The sequence below is a fragment of the Myiozetetes cayanensis genome, unplaced genomic scaffold (genome assembly GCF_022539395.1).
Source record: "Myiozetetes cayanensis isolate MyiCay16 unplaced genomic scaffold, myiCay2020 scf1, whole genome shotgun sequence".
Lineage (NCBI taxonomy): Eukaryota > Metazoa > Chordata > Aves > Passeriformes > Tyrannidae > Myiozetetes > Myiozetetes cayanensis.
This window is the reverse complement of record NW_026086604.1, coordinates 17,287,381-17,314,268: the sequence shown is the minus strand read 5'-3', so window position 1 is coordinate 17,314,268 and position 26,888 is coordinate 17,287,381. Positions and strand designations below refer to the sequence as shown.

The window sequence follows — 26,888 nt, the reverse complement described above, 5'->3', positions numbered from 1 at the left end:
CTTCTGTCTGTGTATGTTGATGATCATATGTAATCATTCTTATGCTACAGTCTTAATCCTGAGTTTCTGTGCCATGCATTCAGACTAAATATTGGTCTGGTGTCCTTTTGAACACTGCCTTCTGTGTCTTTCTGGTTCTAGTCTCTGAAATCCTAGGTAGTTGAAATATTGTCATTTGTGGATCTGACATTCACTTTATCACTTCAGTGTTTCAAGCTGTTGTGGAGGCTCAGTCCTGTTTAAAGGTAGTTAAGAATTCAAGTATCAACCCTGATGTGTGAAAAGGTGGGTCTTCTTTCTGTCTAAAACAGCACAGCTAAGAACTCTGATAACCTGGCACCACAGATCCTCTTGCTAAACAAGTTATTCTTGACTCTTGAGTTTGTGCATAATGTGGTCAGTGGCAGCAGGTTTTTCTCCTACCTGTGGTCTGAGAACATCAGTCTTCAGTAGTCTCACTGACTTGCTACTGGTAGGTGGAGTAAGGACTGAGTGTAACCTAACAAGATGATCTCCTGTGTAACAGAGTTATCAGGAAAATGGATAATATGAAAGCATGAGACTGATTCTGTTGGTGCTAAGGACTTTCAGACTACTGCATTCTATGCTGATAGTTGTTTCTATTTTCATGTGCTTCCTAGAATACTAGTGGCACTGAAAAGGCTGAAAGATGGGTTTACTTTCCCCTCAAAAATAAATAACCTGCTCTTTCAGTGAGAGAGATGCTTTGTAGTGTGTCATCAGGGAGGCTACGTTCATGTCTCTACTGCTCTGACCTATTTTCACAGTTGAAATACCTCTTAGTTTTGTTTCTAAGAGGTTAGGTGAAATCAGTGTGTTCTTTATGAACAGGCAGCTCAAGCACTTGGGCTGTGGGCAGAGGTGTGGATTTTGGTAGCTGGGCCAGCTGGGTAGTCACACACACATAGCTTGGCATTCCCTGCCTCCATCTCCTCTTGACTCCAGAGATTTAAATCATGGTAGGTTATGAAACACTTGAAACCTGTATCCATCTAGTGAGGGGAAGATAATACTATATCACATGGAGGGAAGGAATGAAAGTGGGCACTGATGGGAAGGGTAGGATTTACTGTCTTAGGTATATGAGGGGATGATATTAACCTAACTGCAGATTATAAGCTCCTGGGAATTTTTTGGTAGGAGTTCTCCTGGTATCTGCTTTGCTACAAAGTGCCCTCAACAGGGACCTTCCTTCCTCACCTCTACCCTCTGGTTGCTCTTACTTTTCTGAAGTTACCAGATTGCTCTGAAGTCTCTGAAGATGGTAAAGGGCCTAGAGGGGAAGCCACACAAGGAGTAGCTGAGGTCAGTTGGTCTGTTTAATCCGGAGGACACTGATGGGAGACCTCATAGGGCTCTGCAGCTTCCTCATGAGTAGAAGTGAAGGGACAGGCAGATCTCTCCCCTGACCAGTGACAGGACCTGAGGGAATAGCCTGAAGCTGTGTCAAGGGTTGTTTAGGTTGGATATTAGGAAAACGTTCCTCCAGAGGATGGGGACTGGAGCAGGCTCCCTAGGGACGTGGTCGCAGCACCAAGCCTGCCACAGTTCTGGAAGCATTTGGACAATGCTCTCAGATTTAGTGGGATTCTTGAGGTTGTCCTATGCAGGACCAGGAGTTGGACTCAACGATCCTTGTGGGTCCCTTCCAGCTCAGGATATTTTATGATGATTCTGTGATTCTAAACTAGCAGGTTCTTCCTTTGTGAAATAATTTTCCATTTTTATTTCTGGTATAAGGAACAGAAGTGGTTATTTGTGTAAGACTTTATTCTACTGTTAGTTACTGGAGAGGCAGAAGGTGGTTTATCTCGACCTCTTGGATAGCACTTCTCTGCAAGCTCTTTGGACTAGTTAGAAGAAAAAGGAAACTTAAATTTTGGTTGAGGGGAAAAAAACCAAGCTACACTGAGCTATATACAAATGAAGTGTGTGCATATATATTTGTAGTGTGGGGCTTCTTTATTTTTATCTAATGGAGTGGGAGGGGAGGAGGAGAAGATAGTTGTTCTGCAGTAGGGGCTCTCCTTGTATAGATTAAGGCATGAATGGGGTCCTGGATGAGATCAGTCTATTTTCAGTTGCATCCTTGGACTTTTGTTTAGGAATATTTGACCCAGATTGCTCTTGAAAGAAAATGATTAGGCCACTGACAAACCGTTGATTAGTGCTGAAAAATTTGTAACAGCTACAGTCAAACAGCTGTTAGAGTTTTTCAGTAGCTTGGTGAGGCGGCCACCTGTTGTGTTGCAAGGTCAGGTAAAAACTTTGGTAACAAACTATTTGACTTAGGCGGGAAAATGTTGGCTGCTGCTGGGTCTACACACAAAACTCTGGTGTATTTTATTCATTACTGAGTTGGTTTGTTCCCCTAAAGATGTTTGCTGTACCTTTAAAAACTATGAATATAATCAGAAATGACCTTTCTGTCAGCTAAGCTTTAAAAAGCTACCATTTGTAAATAAAGGAAGAAATACCATTTAATGTATTGAAGGAAGATAGCAGTGTGCATAATTAGTGTATAATTTTTTAGAATTGCTAGAAACTTCTTAGAAATAGGCTTAAAATCTTGAATGTCACTTGTAGCTACAAAGACTTGCTATAATTAATACCATCTATAATCAGTTTCAGGTATGGAAGCATTCTACCTCAGGCTTTCTTCAATATGTAAGAAAAGGTTGAATTAGGCTAAAGTTTAATTCCTTATTTTATTTATATCTATATATAAAAATAAAAAGATTACCACCAGAGAATAGGTTTGATCTGCTAGAAATCACTTTTGTTGTCCTCTGCAACTTGTTCTATATAGCAAATGTAAGGTATTTTATGAGGTGGGTTTCTTCTTACGTTATTTTTCTTAATATTTTATTTTGTTTCATTTTTTTTGGCAGTGCCGAACTTTCTGTGTGATTTATGTTGATTCCACCTTCTTCCCTCCATATCTTGGTAGTATCAGCAATCCATGTAGAAATTTGGAAGTGGGTGGATGAAATTTGTGCAAATACTGGTCTACTCTCTTTTCCAGTGTTGCAGTCAGAATACTAATTAAAATCAATAATACACAAAAGATGCCGTCAGTTTTTAGTAGGTTTCCTTATTATGTTGGATGAGTCTTAAGTAGATGTACAGTAAGTTTTCAGTTGTCAATGTGGTCATGCTAAAATGTTTTTAAAAATACATTTTATAAGTTTTTCTCTTCTATTCAATTTGGCTTGAAATATTTGAGTAAACTATGGTAATAAATTTGAATGTATCAAAATGGGAGTATAACTAATCCTATTGTAGCATTCACATGAGTATTTTGGGCTCCTTAATAGCAGATATTTAATTGTTGAAGATGGAGGCTGTGTGACTTGGACTTAACTTTTTACAAGATTCATCAAAAAAAGTGTGTATATAAATGCATATGTTAAACCCCTGACTTTTCTAGAGATGTAAATACTTTCTGTTGAATCATGTAAGTACATTGATACATTGTGATTATCATAAATATCAAGACAGTTGTATAAAGAAGTAGAATATATGGTAGGTACAAACGTTATCAGTTTGGCCTGTGAAATAGAGATCATCAAAATATAGTGCCCCAATAAAAAGAATAATTCTTAATTTGTTTTATTTATTTAGGATCTTTAGTGTTTATGTCCAGGCTGCATGTTTGCTACAGACAGGATGATTGAAGTTTAACATTAATACTCTTTGTTTTATAAAAAAGCCGTAAATACTCTGTACTTATCAAACAGCAACAAAAAATCTCCAGTGATCAGATTGAACACACAGGAACTCTAGATCACCTCCCCTCCAGATCAGAGCAGACTGAGTATGATACAGAATCAATTAATCACAGTAATACCAGAGATGTTGCTTGCCTGATGGGGTCAATCTCCTATTTAGTCTTTCTTCATAAATTGCTTCCTGGATAGCAGCAAGTACTTCTGCAGTTAGTTGATTTCCAGTTATCAGTTGTTTGTATTGGTCGAATTTTTAAAGCACTGCAGAGGAATGAAGTCCCTGTTTTAGCAGCTGGTGTCTGTCAGCAGGAGCAAGCTGTGTAACTGGTGAATTAGATGTCTGCCCACGGGGCTGTATCAGCAGCCTGTGACAGTACTGAGAGAGGAAAATGAATTTAACACGCACATTGCCTCAATTTTTTTCAGACACTGGCCAGAAGAAGACCCCAGACAAGAAAGATGGGCGACGAATGTCTTTTCAAAAGCCTAGAGGGACTCTTGAATATTCTGTAAGTCACTGATTTATTGTTAGAATGTTATTTCAAAGCAAGTGCAGACTAAAAAGTTTCCTTACAAAATATAAGCAAAACTGTAATATGCATTACCATTAATCTTGGAATTCTGTGTATCTGATAGTTTAGTTTGACAGAAATTAAATCAGGGAATTAGCTGGTAGTACTTGAGGAGTAATGCTATTTTTTCCCTTTAAATGCCTTTTTTTTCCTAAAAATCCCAAGCAAATCAATCTGTTGACTGGTTCACTTTTAGGTAACTAGTTGGAAACAATAAATAACAATAGTTACATAATCATGTGCAACTTCTCTGCTTTCAGCATTATTATAAGCTGTTGCTGTCAGGAGAAGTATAACAGAATTAAGTTTGGAAGGGAAGCTGTATCTTGATACTGACCTTCTGGTGGTCTCCTAATGATTTCCCTAGATCTATACCTTTTACTGTATAACTCTGTTTCTGCATCAGTATCTGAAAATGGAGCCATGTTCTGTTCTTGAAATGACCCTCAAACTGTGCTGCAGTCAGCTTTTCACGTTTGTGGTTACTAAGGGAAACAGAAGTGAGAAGTATCTGTCTTGTGTTATATACGGGAAATATAATTAAGCCTATAAATAATGCTTATTGAATTGATGTTAAAATAGGGAAAGTCTGTCACAGTTATCTTTGAATGCTTTTGAAGCTGGACATGATAAATAAAAATGAGAACTTCTTCATAAAAGGTCTTTACTTGACCTCTTGATTTTCTCTTATTCCAGAACTAAGAGACGGGGAGATGGAAGAACTTAACTCTTAATGTTATGTGAAGCCAAGCTGTGATATGCTTAACTACTGGGAAGGCTGTGATAGTCATTTGAAGAGACAGTATGTGTGTATCAGGAGCAAGAAGCATTTCTTTAGTGTGGCTTATATTAGAATTTGACTATAATTCTAAAGTTAGTTAGTTAGCTATTCTGATTATACTAAAGACTTCCTTGAAGTTGAAATTCAAAACAGAAATTCCTGCTGCTTGGGTTCTAGCAGCTGAAGAATGTTAATATAAAGGTGACTGTTTCTATTCCATTAACACCATTATGTCTGAAATAATAGGAAAAAAGGGTCAGTTGTAGATCTATGTTACTGGCATTCATACTCAGTAAAAAAAATCCCTTAACTTTGCTCTTGCCACTATGTGCATGCTTTTACTTTGGTATGTAAGATTCCAGGCAAAGTTAAAGCAAAAAGCTTTCCTTTTTTTTTAACCTAGTGTGTTTGTGTCAAGTTGCCATGTACTTCTGCAGGTTTCTGTGTTCCAGTAGGTGGGGTTTTAGAGACAAAAATAGCTTTCTTAATACATACTGAAGTATACATCACTTCCTTGTGAGTCAAAAAGATGATTCACAAGAATCAAAGCTTTTCATCATTAAACTTAGTCCAGCTTCTAAAGGAACTTGTTGCACATATGAAACGTGGTGCATTTCAGCTTCACAAATGCTCTATTCTGATGGGTCTTGCTGTGCATTTCACTCATGAAGCTTGTGAAGTACTTCAGTAGCATCAAGTTCTTGGAGTTTTTGGTTGAATGTTGGGTATATATGTTTTAGTAAAATACACAGATCTAACCTATAGTAACTGAGCTTATGTTCAGTATGAGAGATCTGTTAACTAGTGTGTTAATTTGCTATAGTTGTTAATTATGACTTTATTCTATGTGGAGAGATGCACTTATTTACATCTGGTTTCTACCTTAGTCCTACTGCCTCTGACAGTGGCAACACACACACGTATTTATCTACTTGTATGTGTTGTTTCTTTGAGAAGTAGTAGAGGGATGAAGGCAGAAACCAGACTCCCCATCAACTCCCAGCATTGTTGAAAAGTTAGTGGGGTTTTTTGCCTTTTTAAAAATAATAATTTAAGGTGTTAGTTTTTCCAGTGGCTACATCATTTTAGGTGGGAAGGTCTTGTACTCCTGAAGTTTGGAGTGAAATGGTATTTTGCTGATTCAAACTACAGGTTTTTAATGTGAAGTGGACTTCACACCAGAATTTTTTAAAAAAGAAAATAGTTAATATGGGGACAAATAAACAATAAAATATAATTTCACTTTAAGGTAAAACCAAAAAGCAGTTAATGTTTAATATTTTCATCTAAAATTCCCAAAATGTAAAAGCTTGAAACCACTGTTCTGTATGTAACACCGGAGAGAATATATCAACAGATACAGTACTAATTGAAAACAGATATGGTAGTAATTGAAGGAAGTCAGTCCTAAACTGCCTCTGAAAAATATGGAAAACTAGTTTATTTTTGCTGATATTGCTTAGACAGTGAACAGATATTCTTTTTAAAGTTCATATAGTTTCTCCTTTCCTAAATGTCAGTTGACAGATTAGACGCAAATTGATGTTATCTGTTATTTCAGAATTCACAGTTGGTGCTTTCAGCACACAGCTGATGAATGTGAGCAGGCTCAGAGGACCAACAGAGTAAATAGTGTAGGTGAATTATTGTTACTAGCTAGAACTTTCTTGAGTCCTTTTTCGGGTTCTGGAAGTAGCAGCTTTATATTGCTTAATTGACATAACTTCATTACCTTAACATTGCATTGGAAGCCTTTTGTGTTACACGTACAAACACAACCAGTGCCTACCTACAGGTGTTAGAAGAGCCAACTACAGGTAAATGGAGCATAAGCAGACAGCGCTGGCCACTGATCACCAGTGATTGTGGCATGCTAGTAGTTTTATGCTTCAAGGAAAGACTTATCGCTGATCTTCCTTTTGAGAAGAAAGAAATAATTGTGGTTCTGTTTTCCCGATGTTGTATACTATATACACAGTCATAATCTGGTATTTTTAAAGGCTTGGGTACAACGCCAGAGTCATGTTGTCTGCTCCCCTGTGTCTTCACCCTTCTTTCTAGTGTTCCCATCTGTTTAATTTTGTTAGGTCATTTTAATACTCCTAAACTATTTTGTTGTTTTCTGGTTATTGGACATCTAGTCATTATAAGAAAGTAGTAATTCTTTCTACACTCTGATTCATATATATTTGATGCATAATTTTTAATGGAAGAATAAGTGAGTTTGAAACATTGAGATGCAATGACAGTGAAGTTCATTAAAATATCGGTAGAAAATTAGGTTTTAAATAACTTTGCCAGCTGTTAATTTGAGGGAAATGAAGGCAGTTTGAACCATAGTTAATAGTGACTGAAGCTCTAATGGTACACACATGGCAACATGGGTATGTAAGCAGTGCTCTGTAAATGGAAAAGGGGTAATGAGATGCACCTCTGCTCAAATAGGGACAAAATTATTTGAAGAGAGTGTTTGATTTGGGATTTTATTGGAAAAGGAAAATAAAAAGTAAGGATTTTAAGTGGCTCTTTCTGTGTCTAGTAAAATCCATAAAAAACTGATTTTGATGAACTTAGAATTTTAAACTTATTTATATTTACATGTAAGTGACAGCATAAGGGAGAAGTAAAGGGAAAATAAGATCTTATGTGTTTTACCTCTATGTAAGAGTTGGTGACCAGAAGTTTTTGCTATTGAGGAAAACTGCTTATGTTTCAAGGAACCTTTTCAACTGGAAGTTATTGTACAAAGCAGAGTGTGGGAATTTATGCAGTGCTGAATGAGCGATCCTTGTTTTCTTTTAACACTTTTATTAATTAGTGCCTTTCAGTCTTTATACAGAAGCAAGCAAAGGCAGTAGATGATACGTACTGAACCACTTCAAGGCACCAGCTGGCCTCTTCAGGTCCATTTTTGACTGTTTACATGTCTAGTGGGTCTCTTTTCTTCAGCAGTGTACTTGCACTGGAACAAATCTTGCCATTCTGTTAATTATGAAAACAATTCAGTCACTGTTCATCATTCCCTTCTCTTATCAAAGAAGATGCAACATTGTGCTTTAATATCCAAATATTTATATAAGATTCTTAATATTCAGAATAGCATTTAAATACCTACCTCATAATGGATAGAAATTTTGCTTTCTGAGAGAGAAGGAATGACTTTTTGCCCTCTCTTTCAGTATTGAATTGGTGGGGAAAAAATGGTTGGAAAAGCTGGGGGCTGACTGTGGTATGTGGTGGCACTTTTTCAACTTGTTATTCCATGCTTTACCACAAAGTTTTTCTTTCTTTGAGCCTTTGTCTGTTCAGATTCTGTTTATTAAAATAGTAGACTGCCTAAGAATTGGTAAGTAGGCCTTTGAATCTTGGGAAATACTTCAAGAAGTCTCTATTACATGAACAATGTCTTTATTTTAAGAAGGTATCAGTGCTGGTCTTTGTCCCATGCAAAGTGGAAATTTGCCTGTGCAAACTTCACAGCCAAATAAGAAAGAGATGCTTATATTTGCCATGGTATTTATTTTGAATAAGATAAACCCTTTAGTTACCAAGCTATCTCACCAGATGTTTTTATTTGTGAAGGCTGAAAAGAATGAATGCACTCTTAAACAGCTTAAGCTTCATGGGTTTTAATTGAGTGCTTTTAATTTGTTTTATATCATAAGATAGAAACAACTGAGATTTTAGACTGTCATTAAGTGATACATAAGCAATACCTAGAAACTGACTGTCCTTCAACATTTATGTGAGAGCAAACTTAGGCAAAACTTTTGAATCTCACTTTACAGTTTGTTTTAGCAAACCTTTTGTATTACATAGAGCTTCTGATGGAAAGACTACTATTCCTTGATTTGGTGGTTAGCTTTGTTATTGTCTATGGAGCACGTAGAACCTGTCTGGTCTGGTTACAGTCTTGTTTTGATTTCTGCTTTAGTAGCAGTTAAACATGGCATACAAGAATATTCTTGTTTTTTGAGTATCTGCAGCCATACAGTACTGAATGACTAGGAGGTACTAATATAGTCTTTCATACTGGAAATACTAGTAGAGATGTTTCCTGCTTTGTTTAGCTTATTGGCTTCCTATATAAAGAATTCTTATAATAGCTTTTTTTAAGATAAGTTTCTAATTCTAATTTCTTTGGCAATACTTAATGTCTTTTCTTTAGTGAATCTAGGTTGACAAGTGTACCTTTACAAAATGTTATGAAAGGCAATTCTCAATCTTTACTTATATTTAGCAACACAAATATAGCTTAGATTATATACCTTCATCATCTTGTCTTAACTGATAAGATATGGTTTTTCCTAGTACAGTGTTTATGAAGCCTTGTGCTGTTATGCAGTAAACTTCTTAGTTGTATCCTCCCTTGTCCTATCTCCATTGTTCTTAAAGCTATGAATGCTTTATTCTGGAATACTCTCTGAATAGATTTTTCCTTTTGCTTTCTTCTGATGTTTCATATTGAATACATTTTGGGAGATGGAGGTGAAAACATGAGCTTGAAAAAGTCCTTTCCTTACTTGGGAATCACCTACTCAAAATGCTTATGTTCTGCTGTCATACTGGTTGACCTGTTTTGCTTCAGCATTTTTTGCATTTTCTCAGTGATAATTTTACTTGACAGTCAGTGTCTAACAGAAGCTTATTTCAATAGTAAGAGATTGTGTTCATGTTTGTAGAGATTGCTTCAGCTTTCCTGTAGATGGAGAATGGAAAAGAGGAGGTGAAGAGGGAGAGTGAATGGTTCTGTGAACCAAGTCAATTGTTCAGTGGGCCAGTGGTACCCAGCAATGGATTTATAGACCAGAAGTTCTGGTGCAGTAGCTGAACCTACAGCTCAAAGTGTGTGACTGATAATTCTGACCACCTGGAAACAGAGTGGAAAGGCACATGTCTTTATGTGGGGTTGTAATAGGCTAATATTTAGGTGGTAGGTATGTTTTTTTGGGATGGCTTTGTTGGTTTGGTTTTTGTTTGGGTTTTTTTTTTTGGGTGGTGGGCAGTCATAAAGATATGAACACTTACAAGGTCATCAAAATCTTTAAGTCTACACATAAAATTTGTGAGCCACTATTTGAACTAACTGCTTACAGGTTTGTTTGTTTGTTTCCCCAATTGATACAGGTGGAATCAAGAGATACTTTAAACAGTATTGCCTTGAAATTTGATACAACACCCAATGAACTGGTTCAGTTAAATAAGCTTTTCTCCAGAGCAGTCGTTCCTGGACAGGTACTATTACATTATATATGTTACTTTTCCAACAAAGACTTCTTTCCCTATATTTCATATCTCTACTGGAGAAAGTGTTAAAAGACTTCTCTTACTGGTTTTCCTGTTGACTTGGCAAAAGAGTTTTTCTTTTTTCTCTAATTTGTGAATTCCTTTTACCTATTAAATAACTACCTAAAAAGGGAACATGTAATGAAGCTACCTGTCTCACTTAAATAAGATATACTTTATGGTATAATAAAACTTGTGTACAAACTAAATTGTTGCTTTGCAAATATAGCAGGCTATTCACCAACTGTAGCTCAGGAGACATATTCAGGGTACAGCTTACAAACAGTGTTCCATGACTGCATGTTACTGCCTGCAATTCTTTTTTAATAAATTGAATGTTTCTATTCCACTCTGAAAACTTGCTGTCTTTACCAGCAGTATATGAATTATCAATCACTTATTATAGGTCACTATTGCTTTTTTTCCCCCTGTTTCTGCCTTTTCATTTCTCCTTGAAATCTGGACCTGGAAATGTGATAGGTCAGCTATGGAATTAACCATTTACCATTTGGTATTAACCCTCTTTTTGACAAAATCCTGTGTTTATTTCTGGTTGCTGCAGAACTCTGTCTAGATAGCTTAAATGCCTACCATGGCTGAAATAAGGTATTAAAGTGTGAATAACTTCAGCTGATTTTTTTTAGCATTCAATGCTCAGAGCTGTATGTTATGAACTTGTTTCCCAGTCTGTTTCTTGTTGCTCAAATAGCAGAGTAATAGAGAAATAATTGGACAAGTCTTCCTTGAACAGTTTTCGGGTGTTTCTGGCATGCTCTATACTTCTAATGCTTTCTGTATGAACTCTTTCCTCAGTTATTATGACTGAAAAGCAAAATTATATCAGGATAGAATTAAAAAACTTGAAAAGACTAAAATGAAGAAGTACTTTGTGTGGTATTGTTTATTCCATCAGCTCAAGTAATGGGAGCAGGAATAGTTTTGTGTAGCTTATTTTGAGAAAGCATAGCAAATAAACCTGAACTTGTGGGAAATGGAAAGTAAATTTGAAAGCATATTTAACTTCTAACTACATTATATCTTCTTTATAGATTTTGTATGTTCCTGACCCAGACTACATTTCTAGTGTGGACAGCTCCCCCTCTCTAAGTCCTATAAGTCCCCTATCACCTACATCTTCCGAAGCAGAGCTTGACAAGGCTACAGTAAATGTAGGTATACCTGTATACTTGAAATTAATTTTCCCTTACAAGATAAATGTTACAGATGCTATGCTTTCTTCTTAAACTATCCTTTGGTTTTGGGAAGAAAGTATTTGACAATGCTTGGAGTTAAAAATAAAATAGTACCTTTTTAAAAGTAAATGCAAGCTTTTAATCTTTGTAAAGGACAGTTTTCTGTGTGAAAACTGATTTGAAGGCAAGTTGTTTGTAACCAAATACTGTCCTTGCTCACTGAAATCTTAATCAGTTTCTGTTGCATTTCTGTATTTGTTACATCTCAAAGCTCGTTAATGGCTTGTCTCTAATCTTATTGAAAGTTTTTGTAGAAACAATGTATTGGCCAGAATACTCAGGTTTTCCCTGCTCGCTGTAGAGATGTGGGAGAGTTTTCCATTTTCATTTAGCAAAATGAAACAAAAAAAAAATCTATTTCAGTGAAGGGCAAATACAAAGTTGATTATAGCTGACTTCTGCTTAGTAGTTCTACCTCTGTAGACTTTCAAAATACCAAAATTGTTTAGCCATCAGAGCTGTCCTGTAATTCAACTCAAAAGTAGACTTTTGGGTAGGAGCTAGCTTTGTAGAAGCATGTCTATCCAGTAACACTGGTTTGCTGTCAGCAGAATTCCAATGGGAACACTTCAACCAAGAAAATGCAATACTGGAACCTGAGCTTCTCTATAATTCATGCGATTATGACCTTAATCAAATGTTTCTTAATACATCACTGCTATTACTTTTCAAGTTATTATCTTTCTCTCAGATAACAAATTTTCTTGATAGCACATTTTGATAGTGTTCAGTCCAGCTGTCAAATGTGTACTGCAGGGTTCTGTGTGCTCAGAGTTTAGGAATGTTTAAGACTTAAAGTATCTATTTCTGTGCTTGTGTGACTTGATTGGTCCAGACAAGTTTAAATATAAATGTATTACTTTGTTACTGAATAGGTTCTCAAGCTGCATTACAAAGGCTGTGATGAGCCTTCTATTGAAAATTACTGTTGTATTTTTGCTCTGACCTAGTATGCCTGTTCTCATATCTGTGCCGTTAGTGCTGAATAATTTCTTTTGGTTTATGGCAAATTGGAGGTGTAGCACAGTAAGTAGACTAGTGTGCAAGAATACACTTTTCAATCATATTTCTTTTGTCTATATCTGTCTCAAAATGACTGTAAATGCTAGGATACACCTGCTTATATAGCATGTGTTGTGAGAAGTTACTAGAGAGAAAATTTAGTTTTACTATTAGAAATCAGAGTTTTTTCTACAGTGCACCAGATGCCGTGTCAAAAAAACCTCTTATACTTGCTTTTGTCAATTATTTTATATATGCTTCTTTGCAAATAGTAGATAAGGAGACTTAATAGCGTAACTATACCTGTAATTTATTTGAAACTTTTTTTATTGACTATATGCACATAGTAGAGATAAAAGTTAAAAGTGTGGAAAAAAACAAAGTAGATAAAAAATACTTACAGTTAAAAATCTCTTCTGTTTTTTTATTGTCCAATGTTAGCAACAATTTGAGTGTTAAGTTTCATTTAACTGAACTTAATTATTGCAGAACTGGTTTGTGCATGTGTTATGCGTTGTGGATCATTGCAAGCAGTTTTTAAATGCTTCAGGGAAAGTCAAATGAGCAATGTGATAATATAATAGTGTTTGTTCTGTTTCTGAGGCTTTTCAAACTGCATGTAAGGAAGGAGGGAATATTTGTCAAAAGAAATCAACAGAAATCACTTGCACTCCTCAGTGTGCACTCTGTGTGTGTTTGATTTTGTTTCTCAGTCTCTCCAGCAACACAAAAGGCACTCAACTTCTATGTGAGCAGTTAAGGCTGAAAGGTTTTGTTCTTCATCACGTGTCTTTCATGTTTTTCTTTTCTCTTTGCTGATATCTATCACTATGAATGAGAGAAATACTAGCATACATTCTCTAGTGCTCTCTTGATGTCAGTCTTTTTTGAGTCTCCTCCAGTTTTGACTCCAGATTTGGAGTTTGAATTTAAGCATGTTTTGAGGTAAAGAGAATATATTCCTCGGCCTGTATAATGTAAACAAGTCTTCTCTCTGTGCTCTGCTTATTGAAATCATTGAGTTCTTGGTAGATATTTAATAAGATGATTAACAAATATCTGAACCTCTGAGTCAAAAATATACAACAATATACACTGTTCTTTTATTTCTGTTTTAATAAACATTGGAGTAGCTTAATCAATACAAACCAGCATGTGGATGATATAACCTGCATAACCATGTTAAAGTTGAGGTCTTCTGGGATTTTGTGTTGTTTTGTTTTTACGTTCCTACACTTAAGCTAACACTTCAGTGTGTATTTCACTAACTTTGTCACTCTGTATGTAAGAACTAGCTTAGGCTTTTAAGCTGATGGGCTTTTGAAGGATCTCTTCATTCAACAGTCTGTTGCATGTATTTGAGAAGATCCAATATGCTTTGCTACCTGTAAAGCTTAAAATGCACTTCAAAATAATACGTAGTGACAGGGCCATCATCATTAAATTGCAAAGTCTACCACCAGTATTGTTCCTGCTTCTGTGCCATGTGGCAATAAGATGGAGAAATAGCTGGCTTAGTCATAGTGAGCTTGGAGATCAGCTGAGGACTCTCACAGCCACTTGCTAAGTTATGTGTCACAAAGACCATATATGTTTTAGTAGAAAAGCAGAGGTAGAAGGAGAACTTATCTCCAGGAGGTTTGTTTCTTAATCATACTTTTCTTAGCTTTTTCAGCAAAATTCAATGTTCTACAGAGTGTTTTGGTTTTTTGTTTGCTTTCTTAACAAAAGTTGAGAGATGTAGGCAAAGGCTAAAGAAGGTAGTGCTGGAGAATGAACTGAACACAATTGTTCATAATGTTCCTGGATATGATTAAAAACATTTAGCTGCAGTCTGTACTAGTGAATAGAACTGTGCAGGAAAGCAGAAAACTAAAGGGAACATAGAAGTCCACATTTTTTAAAAATAGTAATATTAATAACTAAAAGTAGTAATTGTGTATAAAATGGAAACCCTTAAATGTGGGTGGAACTCAATAACAGGGTTACTGTGCTTATAAAATAGGCTTTGGTCCAGTCTGTCTCCTATATGTATATCTCTTTATTTGAGACAATTTTTTTCAGTGTCTGTCCTGTCCATGGTAGGGTTTCATGTTCACTACTTAGTTGCATGTACTGGTATGCAGCAGGAGAGAACTCTTACCTTCCCAGGGAGGTCATGAAAGAAATCCTCTGAAAGTTGCATTCTTGGCATGTGAATGACAAAGATGGTTGGAAACAGAGTGAATGTACTAAGGCTTATATCCTGCCTGACAAAAGTGATTGCTTTCTGTGATGAGATGACAGGCTCAGCAGCTGAAGGAAGAGTGGTACATGTTTCTTACCGTGACTATGGCCAGGCCTATGACACTGTCCTGAAACAGTCTCATTAAAGTACTGGGGAAATGTGAACTGAATAAGCGGAATAAAAGATGGGCTGGAAAAATTACCAGGGTCTTGGTGTTCAAACTTATTCAACATATGTGTGAGATTGTTTATTTTTTATAGAACAATAGGATGGCTTGGGTTGGAAGGGACCTTAAAGATCATCTAGCTCCAACTCCCCTACCATAAGCAAGGGATACCTTTTGTTAGATTAAATTACACGGAGCCCCATCCAGCCTGATGTTGAGTACTTTTCTGTGGTGAATCCTTGAGGGTCCCTATTGGGGTGATACAGTTCAGTCTGTCCATCACTGACCTGACTGGTGGGACAGGACAGAATGCAGTGTCAGCAAGCTTGGAGTGGTAGGAAACAAAAATTAGGGAAGTGGTCAATAACAGTGGAGGCAGGAACAAGGACTGCTCATCAGGGACATCAAGATTCTGGAGAGATGAAGTAACAGAAACCTCATGAAGTTCAACAGTAGCTAAGATGTGCCTGGGACAGGAAAGAGCCCCGTGTAACAGTACAGGGTGAGAGTTCGCTACCTACATAGCAGCTTTGCAGAGAAACTGAGGGCCAAGGAGACATTGAGACTAGTGTCCTGATGGAGATGTTGGACAAGGTCTACTTGTGATGGTGAAGTCTAATCACATGCCAGGGGCAGGTGAAAGAGGGATATCAACAGGTTGAGGCAAGGGGGGCTTGTGAAGCTGCATTTGCGGTGTTGTGTCTGCTTTTGGCACCTTCAGTATAAGACAAAGGTTGACATGCTGGAGCTACTCCAGTGGAGGGCCATTAAGATGATCAGATAATGGAAACATGAGACACAAGGACTGGCTGAAATCTGGGGTTTTGTGGGTTTTTCTTTGTTTGTTTGTTTTAATTTTGGTTTTGGTTTTTTGAGGGGGGGGTGCTGGAGAAGAAAATACTGATGGAAAATTGGATTTCTCCGTTGTACTACCTAGTAGACAGGTCAGAGTGAGAAGAGTGAAAGTTTTCAGGAGATGATAAATGATGGACTGCAACAGCTGCAAGTTGCTGCGCAAGAGGTCCTGGTTAAATAACAAGAGAATATTTTTCACAATGAGCATGGCTAAACACTGGAGCAAGATTCTTGGAAAGGCTCTGGAATCTCCAGCCCTAAAGATTTAAACTCAACTGGAAGGGCCATGAGCAGCATGATCTAATGTAGGTTTAGGCTTGCTTTGGCAACAGGGTTAGGCTAGCTGACCTTCCAACTTAAAGTAGTGTATAATATCATGGAAGGATGTTTAATAGGACTTCTGTTGAAGGTGGGAAAGAATCCTGTGTGCTAACTTCTGTTCAAATTTTGCATGTGACAGAATATTGTATCATTTCCTTATGTGTTTTGATCATTACTTGGTTGCTTGTTCCTAGATTGGTTCTGATTATCTTTACCCAGGTATATTTTTTTTATCAGTGGCTGGTGGAACTGTTCTTCATTAGTTGTAGTCCTTTGGATAAAAGCATTCCTTTAAGCTGGAGTGTATTTGGAACCCTATTTTTACATTTGTTTTCACGTCAAAGAAAAAGAACAAAAATTACACAACAGAAAATATCTAAAAGTTACTTAAAAAGACAAGTTGCTAAGTCCTTTATGGTTTTCTTTTTTTTTATATTTCCTTTTAGGATCCAGATGGAGTCCAACAGAAAGAGTCAGCTACTTCACCAGCACATGCATGTGTTCGTCCTACAAGAGTGGTATCATCCACCTCCGAAGAGGAGGAAGCGTTTACAGAGAAATTTCTAAAAATTAATTGCAAGTACATCACTAATGGCAAGGTACTGAAACCTTCAGGTATTAATGTATGGGATATAAAAATAAAGCACATTTAAGTCATAAACCATACAGTAAAATTTAGTCACAGATGGGTAGATGGATCAGCTTATGTGCACATACATGTCTGTATAAATATATTTCTTTTTACTCCCTGTTTTCTTGGGATTCCCCAGGCCACTTGTTTCAAGACATGATACAAGCAGTTGATATGTGACAAACTTCCCTGATGTTGTACTGTTACATAATTCTTTCTTGTTGAGGGCTTGAGGTCTGTTTTGATCCTTATGTTAGTATCTCTAGTAATGAATTCTCTTTACTTATAGTGGAGAAGGAAATATGTAGTTGTGTAGCCTTGCTTCTGTTTGTAATTTTAAAGCAGCATAGGGTAAGCAGAATACACCTCTGATTCTGTAAACAAAAACTCTGTATTATTCTCCACTGGGTATAGTATAGTAAAAATCTTGATTTTTTTTTTATTTTTTCCTTTGAAGGAGTAGTTACAATTCTCAGCAGTGTCATTACACAAATGTCTCCAAATTAACCTTAATTAACCTCCATTCAGCTCATAAGTGTATGAGTTTTGCACAGACTTTTAGGGACTGGGAATGTCAAAAGACTTTACCTCAGAACATTTTAGAAAAAATCAATCTTTGCTCTCCTACCCCACAGAAAAATTACTATTAGACACTACTTATGAAAATTTATGCAGTACTTTTTCCTTTGCCTGAAAGTTTGGATATGTATACAGAAATACCACTGATTCTGTGTTGCTCAGCAATAGATTTTCAAATCAGCTACTGATAAACAGATTAATAAGAATCTCCTAAAACTGCTTTTTGGGGGTTTTTGGCTGATGAAAAGGATTGCAGGTCTATGCGTGTCTAGACTTGAAACCTTTTGACAATACATGTCTATTGACAAAAGCTCTTGTGTTTAGAAGTTGATGAGGCAAGTACTGGAACAGCTTTCTCTGTTACTTTGTTCTTCTTTGCAGTTAGTTTTCTTCACTCCTGTGTTCTGTCTGTAGGTGATGTTTTTTTAGGTTGATCAGAGGCACATCTTGACTCATCAGTTTTAAGTGCTATGATGGAGTGGAATTGAGGCCTGTGAGCCTTCGTTAGAAATTGACTGTGCTGGAAAAATATAATCTAGGGTTAAAATTTACATATATTATTTACATACTGTATTTTCTCATTAGAGTATTACAAGGAATGTTAACAGCATCTGTCTTTGACTTGTGTATTTTTGGCCTATTTTCTATGAGCTTCAGGTAGAATTCTGTTTCTCAAGTGCTGTATAATCCATTGCAGTATCAGTGGGTACTTGGGAGAGAAATGAGTGCAAACTTGCTCAGATTTGAATGCCACGTTCTGTAAGTTTTGCATGTAATTTAGCATTTGTGTTATGTGTGGTAGGAATGTCCTCTGGAGTGTTGTCTTACCCTGTCCTTGGTAAGTTTTCTGATGATGCAGGATGATAAATTTAAGTTTTCTAGAGAGCTTAAAAGATTCATTTTCTGCTTCCAACTCTGGAATTGATTTTGAAACTCATAGTTAACTGTTTTATAGGGCTTTGCTTGTGAGTCTGTCATCACTGTGACTCCTGCTCATAAACTTAAATCTAGTGAAAGCCTATTTTTCAGTGTGTCTAATTATGAAAAGGGGCTTTCATTAAGGTAAGACTGTAATTTCTCACTCTTATTCTGTATGTGTTTGCAGTTGGTTTTAGTTACACCTGTGACTTCCTGGACAAGCAGAGAGGAATTCTCTGACATGCAGTGGCTGGAACCTGGAAGTGTTTGCTCTATTCATTACACTTGTTCCCTACTAACTGTTAGAGGCAGAGTGTTGAGCACAGTTAGAGAGAGGGTCATGTGAATATCCATATTCTGTTCAGGCAATAAATCAGTGTAACCAGTGAGCTGCAGTCACACCTGAACTCACTGTTTACTGCATATGTAGGTGTGCACTCCTACAGCTGCCCCGTTTGCTTCATCTGTAGAAAAGTGTGCTACTCTAGGTTTTTTTCATTCTTTGCACTGTTCCTTGGAGGCAGAAAAAGGTATCTTAAACAGTCTGTTTGATTGAAACTGAAACTAGTAGAGGACGTGTGAATTCTTCATTCTTTATATTTGCTAGTTTACTTGAATTGTTTTGAAAAAGAGTAGGTAAGGGAAATTACTTATACTAAGTCTTGAAAAAACCTAAACCACCAACCTGGAAATTAGAGCACAGAAAGCACAAGTGTATTGTTCATTAAGTGAAAAGGAGGGCACTGACATTCAAAACTTCTACAAGAAAGAAAGAATAAAATAGTTATCTTTATGATAAAAGCATCATGAATTACAATTTTTATTCAACCATGCATGTTCAAGAATGTAATGGATTTATTTAGAGAACTTTTCTTTGAAAAACTTCTCTCTAAAAAGCTCTTGTCAGGATTCCTCTCAAACCTTCTTAAAAGTATGTTTTACTGAACTACCCAATCTTCATATATGGGGGCACATCAGTGTGATTAGTTTGGCTCTAATCTTCCCTTTATAATGATTATTCAGATTTCTGTCTCAGGTATTGTATAGTATTTAGAACTGTTTTCTTTCCCACATGTAACATGTGGGTAGTAAAAGAATAGAATATTTTGATTGGAAGTGACCTACAGTGATCATCTAATCCAGGTGCCATCAAGCTGTGACCTTGTCTTTTCTGGATCAGATCTATAGAATATTAATAAAATTTCACTTTCATGTATGGCCCTTAATTGAAGAACTCAGATATAAAAATGGTGCTGCTTTTTTTTAAATTTTTTATTATGTACTGAATTCACAGAAGTAGTATTTATTTAAAGAGAAGGAGTTGTCCTGAGAAGAACTGACTTTATAGTCATGTTAAATTTGTTTTCTGGACTACAGTGGATATAACAAGATGTTGACTTCTCTTGACAGTCCTCCTCTTGGGAAGTCTTTTTTGCACCTTGGAAGTCTATTTCCACAATACAGTGCTAGGAAAGAAATTCCAGTGACAATTTTTTTCAATATCTTAAACACCTTGGAATTAGGTAAATACAATCTGCTTACTTCAAAGTCTTGAGCATATGTATTGGACTGTAAAAGACACATATAAAACCTGACTAGGCACTGAACTACTAAAAGGAATCACATCTAGATGCTGGAGCTGCTTTTGAGGATCTTTACCTTTCTCCATACTAAGAATACCATTGCTCATTGTTGTAGACTTTAAAACTATTTTTAGTTGGAATTTTTTATAACTTGCATTTTTCTTTTTACTGTATGGCATCTTCATTTTTCTCCTGTGAAGGTTGTCAGCTGTCACCTGGGAACAAATTTCTGGAGTTGGGAGGGATTATAGCTGTATTTCATGCTGCCCTAAAATGTCTTCTTGAAACAAAACTGAAAACAAACAATCCCCCCCAATGCACAATGTTTGTAATCACTGTGAATGTTTTGTCAGTAAGCTGAATATTTATTAATTTCCTGATAAGTTTCAACAGTACATGAAGTGACTCTTCTCCAATTCTTGCATGAAAGTTTTGAAAGTCTGTCCAGATTTGTAGTCTTTAGGATTCAAGATCTGTGATTGAAGGATCCCTGTCATTCTACTTAAAGCTTGATTTTCTCCAATTCACAGTTTTAGCTTAAACTCTGTCGTTTTAACAGTTAAATGAATTTCTGTAGCAGGCAACTGATGTTGGTGTTTGCATATGTTTCGAACACTTTTGTTTAAAAAAAAGTTCAACATATTGTAAATTACCTTTGTTTTTACACCTGGATTGTATAAGAATGCTACAGTTCATAATATGAATAGCAATGCTAACATTTTTTGTACTCAAAGTTAAAATCTGCTTCGTGTCCTGTAGCAATATCATTGTGATTAAATCCATCCAAAGTTGCATCTTTAAAAATCTTTAGTATTTTTTATTCTAGTTTCATTCTGTAAACATATTTGTCCAATTGGTTAACAGGTCCATTAAGTTAGATGACTTGTGTTGGCTACTGTGTTATTTTTTGTGTAAAGAAAATGAAGATAAATGACAATTTTGAAGGTCTTCCTTTTTCTGTTCTCCAATTAAATAGCAGAAAGTGACAAGAGTTAAGAGTCAGGTTTTAGATGATGCTTGAAAATGTGTGCAGACCTACTAGTTAAGCCCTGTGATTATCTGGGAAGGATGTCTTCTTACCTGCAGAGGAGATGTTTAGTGTATTCATTAGGGTGCAAGGGTTTCTTATTTTACTGAAACCAGTTATTGACTAGTTGCGAGGAACAAAACTTTTCTTTGGGGAGAATAGGAGGCATTAATTTACTTCCTCAGAAAAAGTTACATTTCTACATGACTGCAAAACATAAGAAACTGTATCAGATTTCCTAAATATAAAGATGCTTAAAAAAAACCCAAAACATACCTTCTTCCTACCAAAAAAATGGAGAAGAAGCTGATATATGAAGGAGAAAAATTACCACTTCTTTTCCCTCTCATTTTAGGGTACGGTCAATGGTGTGCTGCTAGTGACGCCAAATAATATAATGTTTGATCCTCATAAAATGGATCCTCTGGTCCAAGAGAACGGCTGTGAAGAGTATGGCATCATGTGTCCAATGGAAGAAGTGATGTCAGCTGCTCTGTATAAGGAAATTGTGGACAGCAAAATTAAGGAGTCATTAAGCATGTAAGATAGAATAGTATTTGTAAAGCTTTGAGTAAATCTGAACTGTAGCCATGTGTTGGCCATACATAACTAGCAAATGAGCGTTCTCCTTCTTTTCCATGTTAAGAAAGAACATCAAAGGTTGGCTTGGAAAGACCCTATTGAAAAGAACAACTTGAAAAGTCTTAGGTGTGAATCTCCATTGTTTGCCATTTTTCACTTGCTTCTCAAACTCTTGTTCCTCTGATAAATGGTTGTAAGACTCATTTTGTAAGATCTGTGTATGTTTTCATGGGACTAGGAATATATTTTTTCCCTTTTTGGCTAGAGGAGGGGCTACATATTCACCTTTAGGTGTAACCTTGTTTGGAGTAAACAGTGAATTTGCATCAGTGAGCTTTAATCACTGGTGTTTAGCCCGGCAGGCATTTAAAATCAACTTTAAACAACATTATTAAAAATTTTTGTTCAATTCTGTCTGTTGCCTAATTTTTATACTGTTCCCAGAAATAGGATAAATTTTGTCTTTAAAAACCAAAAAGGATTTTAAAAAAATAATTAGGTAAGGGCCTCCTTTACCTATTTCAGGCCATAAAGCACAAACATTTGCACACTACCATGACTATCTACCTTTAACCAAGGTAGAGTTGTCTAGATATGAGTGTAAATCTGTTTACCTGATGTGTAAATCTTAAATGCAACTATTTTAATTAAAGTGTATAGGTACTTAGAACTCTGAAAAATACCATTTTACAGTTCTTATAGGTAATACACTAAACACATTTTTCTTAATAATCTTACTACTTCTGGGCATCCAGGTATTTAAGTTGCCTCCTACCATTTTAAGTTCAGTTTTGGCATAGACCTGGTAGTGAAATGATGTCTTGGGTGCCTGAAGTCATCTATCTTTTGAAAGAGCAACTGAAGTACATATTGCTGCAGAAGTACTTTGGGGCTTTTGATACAGAATGGTGATGCTTTCAACACGATTGCTTTTCTGGAAGTTTATTTTCCAGAATGAGTTTTAAAAAGTTCCTCACAGTTCCTACTTCAATTGGTGTACAGTGGAAGGAATAAGATAAGGAAAATTAGATGACTCTTTTTAACCTACCTGTCTCAATCATGATACTGCACTTGCAAAACAACTTTTTTTCTAGCGTGTTTAGCTTGTTAATGACTTACAAATCTAACTTCCATGCCCTGTAGATTTTTGTGCTCCTGTAGCACATAATTTCTGTTTTGTTTATAATAGGAATGGATTTGGAATGAAAACATGTCTGTTAATAAAACGTCACACTGCGCACCCAGAGCCCTGTATGTCCAATCAGATGTATCTTTCTTGTCAACTCTATAAACTATTAGATAAAATACTTCTAGCATTTTCTTCAGTCCCAGTACTTTATCTTAGCCTCATAAAAAATTTGAGGTATATTTGTAAATTTGAGGTAAAATAAGTCTGTGAAAACAGAAGTCCCAACAGCTACAGCACTGATCTGACAAGACCTTGTCTTGAGGTATTTGAAACTTAAATCATGTTTTCTCACTGAGAGTGAGAAATATAAATATAAAAAATAAATATTGTTACAATTAACCCTCTTTTCTCCCAATTTTACCAACCATCAAACCTACTTAAATTTGGGAAAACAATCTTAATACTAAGATTATTGATTTGGAAAATGATCATGAACATGATGGATTCTTTGGTTCTTAAAACTGCACTTTTGTGTTGTGTGGTTTCTATATGTAAGCCCCAATCTATGCTGAAGCTGGACAAAAAAAATCTGACCACATACAGATGCCTTGGATTTCATGAGCCTTAGGGTGTGCTTGTATAAAAGCACTTATTACCAGAGTAATCCTGAAAAATCAAGGAAATGGCCCAGTCTAATAGGTAAAAAATTCTAAATTCTAACCTAAATGCTTTGTATGCAGAATTACTCCAGCAGCAGAAGCATAATATCAGTTCCATCTTGAATAAGAGTGCATAAACTTTGCAAAAACATCCTGAGTTCCCACAGTCTCAGTAATATGACCTAACTGAATAAAGTTTTATGGAACTGTGGAGTGAATATATTATCCTTCAAGATACAAAATTAACGTACAAGCGTCTTAAAGTGTTTAATAATATGTAATAGAAGAGGTGATGGACTTGTGATAGCAAATAAATTGACACTGAGAACTCTTGCCAAGAGTATGTTTAAGCATGAGAATTTATGAAGGTTGTGTACTGCTCGTGGGTTTTTTTGACAACAAGGGAAAACCTTGAGTTCTGTAGATGCAGTTGAGCATGTTTATAGCACCTTTCTTGTCCTCCTCTTCTAAAACTCATAGAATTTCTGGTTAGCTCATCTTGAAAGGCAGATTTGAGTAAGACTATTTGCTATGGGGAAAATAAGTTTTTGTGCTTGCTTTTTACTTGTTATTTATCAGAATCTTCAGTTGTACAAGTAGCTTGGTGTTTATTTTGCCAAACAGTGGTATCTTCAAAGTTAGGTACCTGCTGAATACCTTTTTTAGGTATTTCCCATGGGCAGAATAGTAACATCTATGTTGATGGTTCTTGTTGTTCTGCATTGACTGACTTAACTAAATTTAGACCAGATGACTTCTACCATTCACTTCTTACCTGTAAGCTAGGTGACAACTTCCTCATAGGGTGGGACAAATCTGCACAACTGTACTGACCTCTTTGGTAGACAAAACTTACAAGATTGTGGATGGCTTTTACCTTTAGAGGTTATGTTTGTGTGTAGCTTTTTGTTGGTTTTACTTTGACTTTTATTTTATTTTTATACTCTAAGTGCCTCAAACAATCTAGTTGGTTTCATAGGAGAGCTTCTCCTTGTGAAAGTAACATCATGAATTGGGAAGTTCTAGCTATGTCATGCTGGCAAAAGGTCTACCATATTTACTGTTAGTGTTATATTTCTTTACTACCAATGCTCTGGATTAAGTGTTTTTTGGAGTTAGTTTTTTAAGAGCTTAAACTAAACTTAATAAAGAAATGAACTTGATATAAAAGGCGTAACAAATGTTAAAACAACATTCTTATTTGCCCAACAGAGATGTAGAACAGCTGTCAGTAAGAGAACATTGCCATTCCAAGAAATCTGCAAAGAGCAATACAGATGAAATGGATTCCAGGATGCGGGATACAGGCAATGACAGTGCTAGTACTGCCCCCAGGAGCACAGAGGAGTCTCTTTCAGAAGATGTATTCACAGAATCGGAACTCTCTCCCATACGTGAGGAACTTGTTTCCTCAGATGAGCTTCGACAAGATAAATCTTCTGGAGCATCATCAGAATCTGTCCAAACAATAAACCAGACTAGTGCTGAATGTTTAACAGTCATTTCAGACTCAAATGAAGCTGCCAGTGACTTAAAGCCCAGTGCTGAAATGGCTGTAAATACTAAACAGTTTGGTACCCACTTAAGTTCAGAAAGTGCTAAAATGCCTGTAAAGGGGGGACGAGAACCTCCTGAAAATACTACAGATGTCCCCCAGCAATCATTGCAGAGATCACACGGTAGTGAGGAGCATGGCAAAGAGGCAGAAGCTGACAGGGATCAAGGTTCCTCCCTAGGAAAAGAACCAGATAATGAGAAGGAAGAGGAATGTCCACCTTGTGAAGATACCACAGACTCTCAAAAGAAAGAGACAGCTAACGGAGGAAAAGTAGTGGGAGAGCAAACTCAAGACTCAGAGAGAGAAGTTGAAGAACTCCGCAAACTCTGGAAGACCCACACTATGCAACAAACAAAACAACAAAGAGAAAACATGCAACAGGATTCACAAAAAGAAGTGAGTCAGAAAACTGTGTCTGCAGGAGATGGGCGATTAGAAGGTGAGTCAGTGGGTATTTAATGGATACAGTGCTAGCCTTTGGATTTACATAGTATCACCCTACAGTTCAATAGACTCTTTGCACTTTTTCATTCTCTGTGGCACATCTCCCCACATATCATTTGTGTTTCTCATTGGCTTGAAGAAACACCAAAGTTAAACCACATCAAGTAGTGGAGAAAATATTACTCAGGAAACTGAGAATGCAAATAAATTGGTTACTGTAACTTTTCCTCATTGAAATTGTATCTCTGGTCATACTAAATCACAATATCTTGGTAGGGTAGATGTAAACAAACCTATAAAATCAGGTCTATGATGCATTGGCCACTATACAGCTTACAATGAAAAATGTTCTTTAGCAATCATCTAGCTGTCACTTAAATTTTGATCACAGTGTACATGTGTGTGAATGAATTTTGGGGAATTAATTGGTTATTTATGGCACGTCTGCCTTGTGGTTAAGGTTTATGGTGTGAGCAACAAACACCAGAGTCTTAACACTGGGTTTGATACTTTAAGAATGTTGTTTCACTTGCATCTTGTCATACTTTTATGGTGACTAGAACAAGGTTAAGTATCCAAAAAGCATTTCTTAAGACAAATAAGAGCTAGATAAGAAACTAATATTATGGATATAGTGAACAACTACGTTTTATTTCTTGAGTACTTTTATTCTTCTGCAAAGATCAGGAACTGGAATGATTAGTTGGAAGTTATCCTGAAGGTCTGTTGAAGTTTTTTCATGTAGAAAAATGTTGCCTTTGTGTGTATTTGATTTTGCTTTTTAAAAAATTCGTAGGTCACTTTCTGATGCCTTGCTATCTTACTAATGGAGATAAATTAACTAGTTGTTTTAATTGTGCAACACTTTGGGGGACTAGAAAAAATCTGTGTGAGAGGCATTAAAGAGATGTGAAGTGCATTTGAAGGTCAAATCTTTTACGTCAAGAATTAAAAGTCAAAATTATATTTAATAGAGAGGTACATTCTTTGGTTGATAGAAATTTCTTACACTTCAGAATCTGGTGTAATAGTTTTTGTTGATTTTGTCTTTGTTTTGATTTTTATTTTTCTCCTGTTAAGGAAGTAACTGAATTTTGACATTTGAGACAGGTGAATGGTTGCATCATTCTGTAATAAGTTCTACCTCTTATGCCTTAAATAGTAAAAGTAGTCTTCTGGCAAATATGTCAGCTAGCAGTAGTTGCTGGTTGTGACTTATAAAATTTATAATACAAGTACTAAGTGCTCTTTGCCATAACTGCTGCTTTTCTTACAATTGAATATTATTTGTAATTTGGTTGCATTCAGTGCTTTAGTTTTGGTTTTCTAAAATATTTTATCATAGTAACTGCAGGTTTTCCATGTCTTATATGATCTGTACATTCACAGAGTATGTACACAGATAACCAAATAGTGCCTGCATAGAGTCTCATAGAAGAGAAACCTTCTGCACCTGGTGTTACAACCTCGCTCAAGTATGAGCGGGTAAAGTAGAAAGAAAAAAAAATGAAAGCACAGGTTCCTTTTTGGAGGTTTGTACCAATTCTGCATTCAACTTCCATAGGA

At 36.1% G+C, this 26,888-nt stretch overlaps 1 protein-coding gene across 7 annotated transcripts in view; it reads left to right on the top strand.

The window, feature by feature from the left end:
* Nucleotides 1–26,888, top strand: part of OXR1 (oxidation resistance 1) — a 259,675-nt gene that overhangs the window by 193,159 nt on the left and 39,628 nt on the right. For 6 of the 7 annotated variants that reach the window (XM_050305673.1, XM_050305663.1, XM_050305644.1 and 3 more), the window contains 6 exons: nucleotides 4,176–4,258; nucleotides 10,230–10,337; nucleotides 11,438–11,557; nucleotides 16,659–16,811; nucleotides 21,306–21,490; nucleotides 24,533–25,317. In XM_050305673.1, the coding sequence (XP_050161630.1) occupies nucleotides 4,176–4,258; nucleotides 10,230–10,337; nucleotides 11,438–11,557; nucleotides 16,659–16,811; nucleotides 21,306–21,490; nucleotides 24,533–25,317 (1,434 nt within the window). The remainder of the gene's footprint in view (nucleotides 1–4,175; nucleotides 4,259–10,229; nucleotides 10,338–11,437; nucleotides 11,558–16,658; nucleotides 16,812–21,305; nucleotides 21,491–24,532; nucleotides 25,318–26,888) is intronic. The other variant, XM_050305689.1, reaches the window with a different exon arrangement.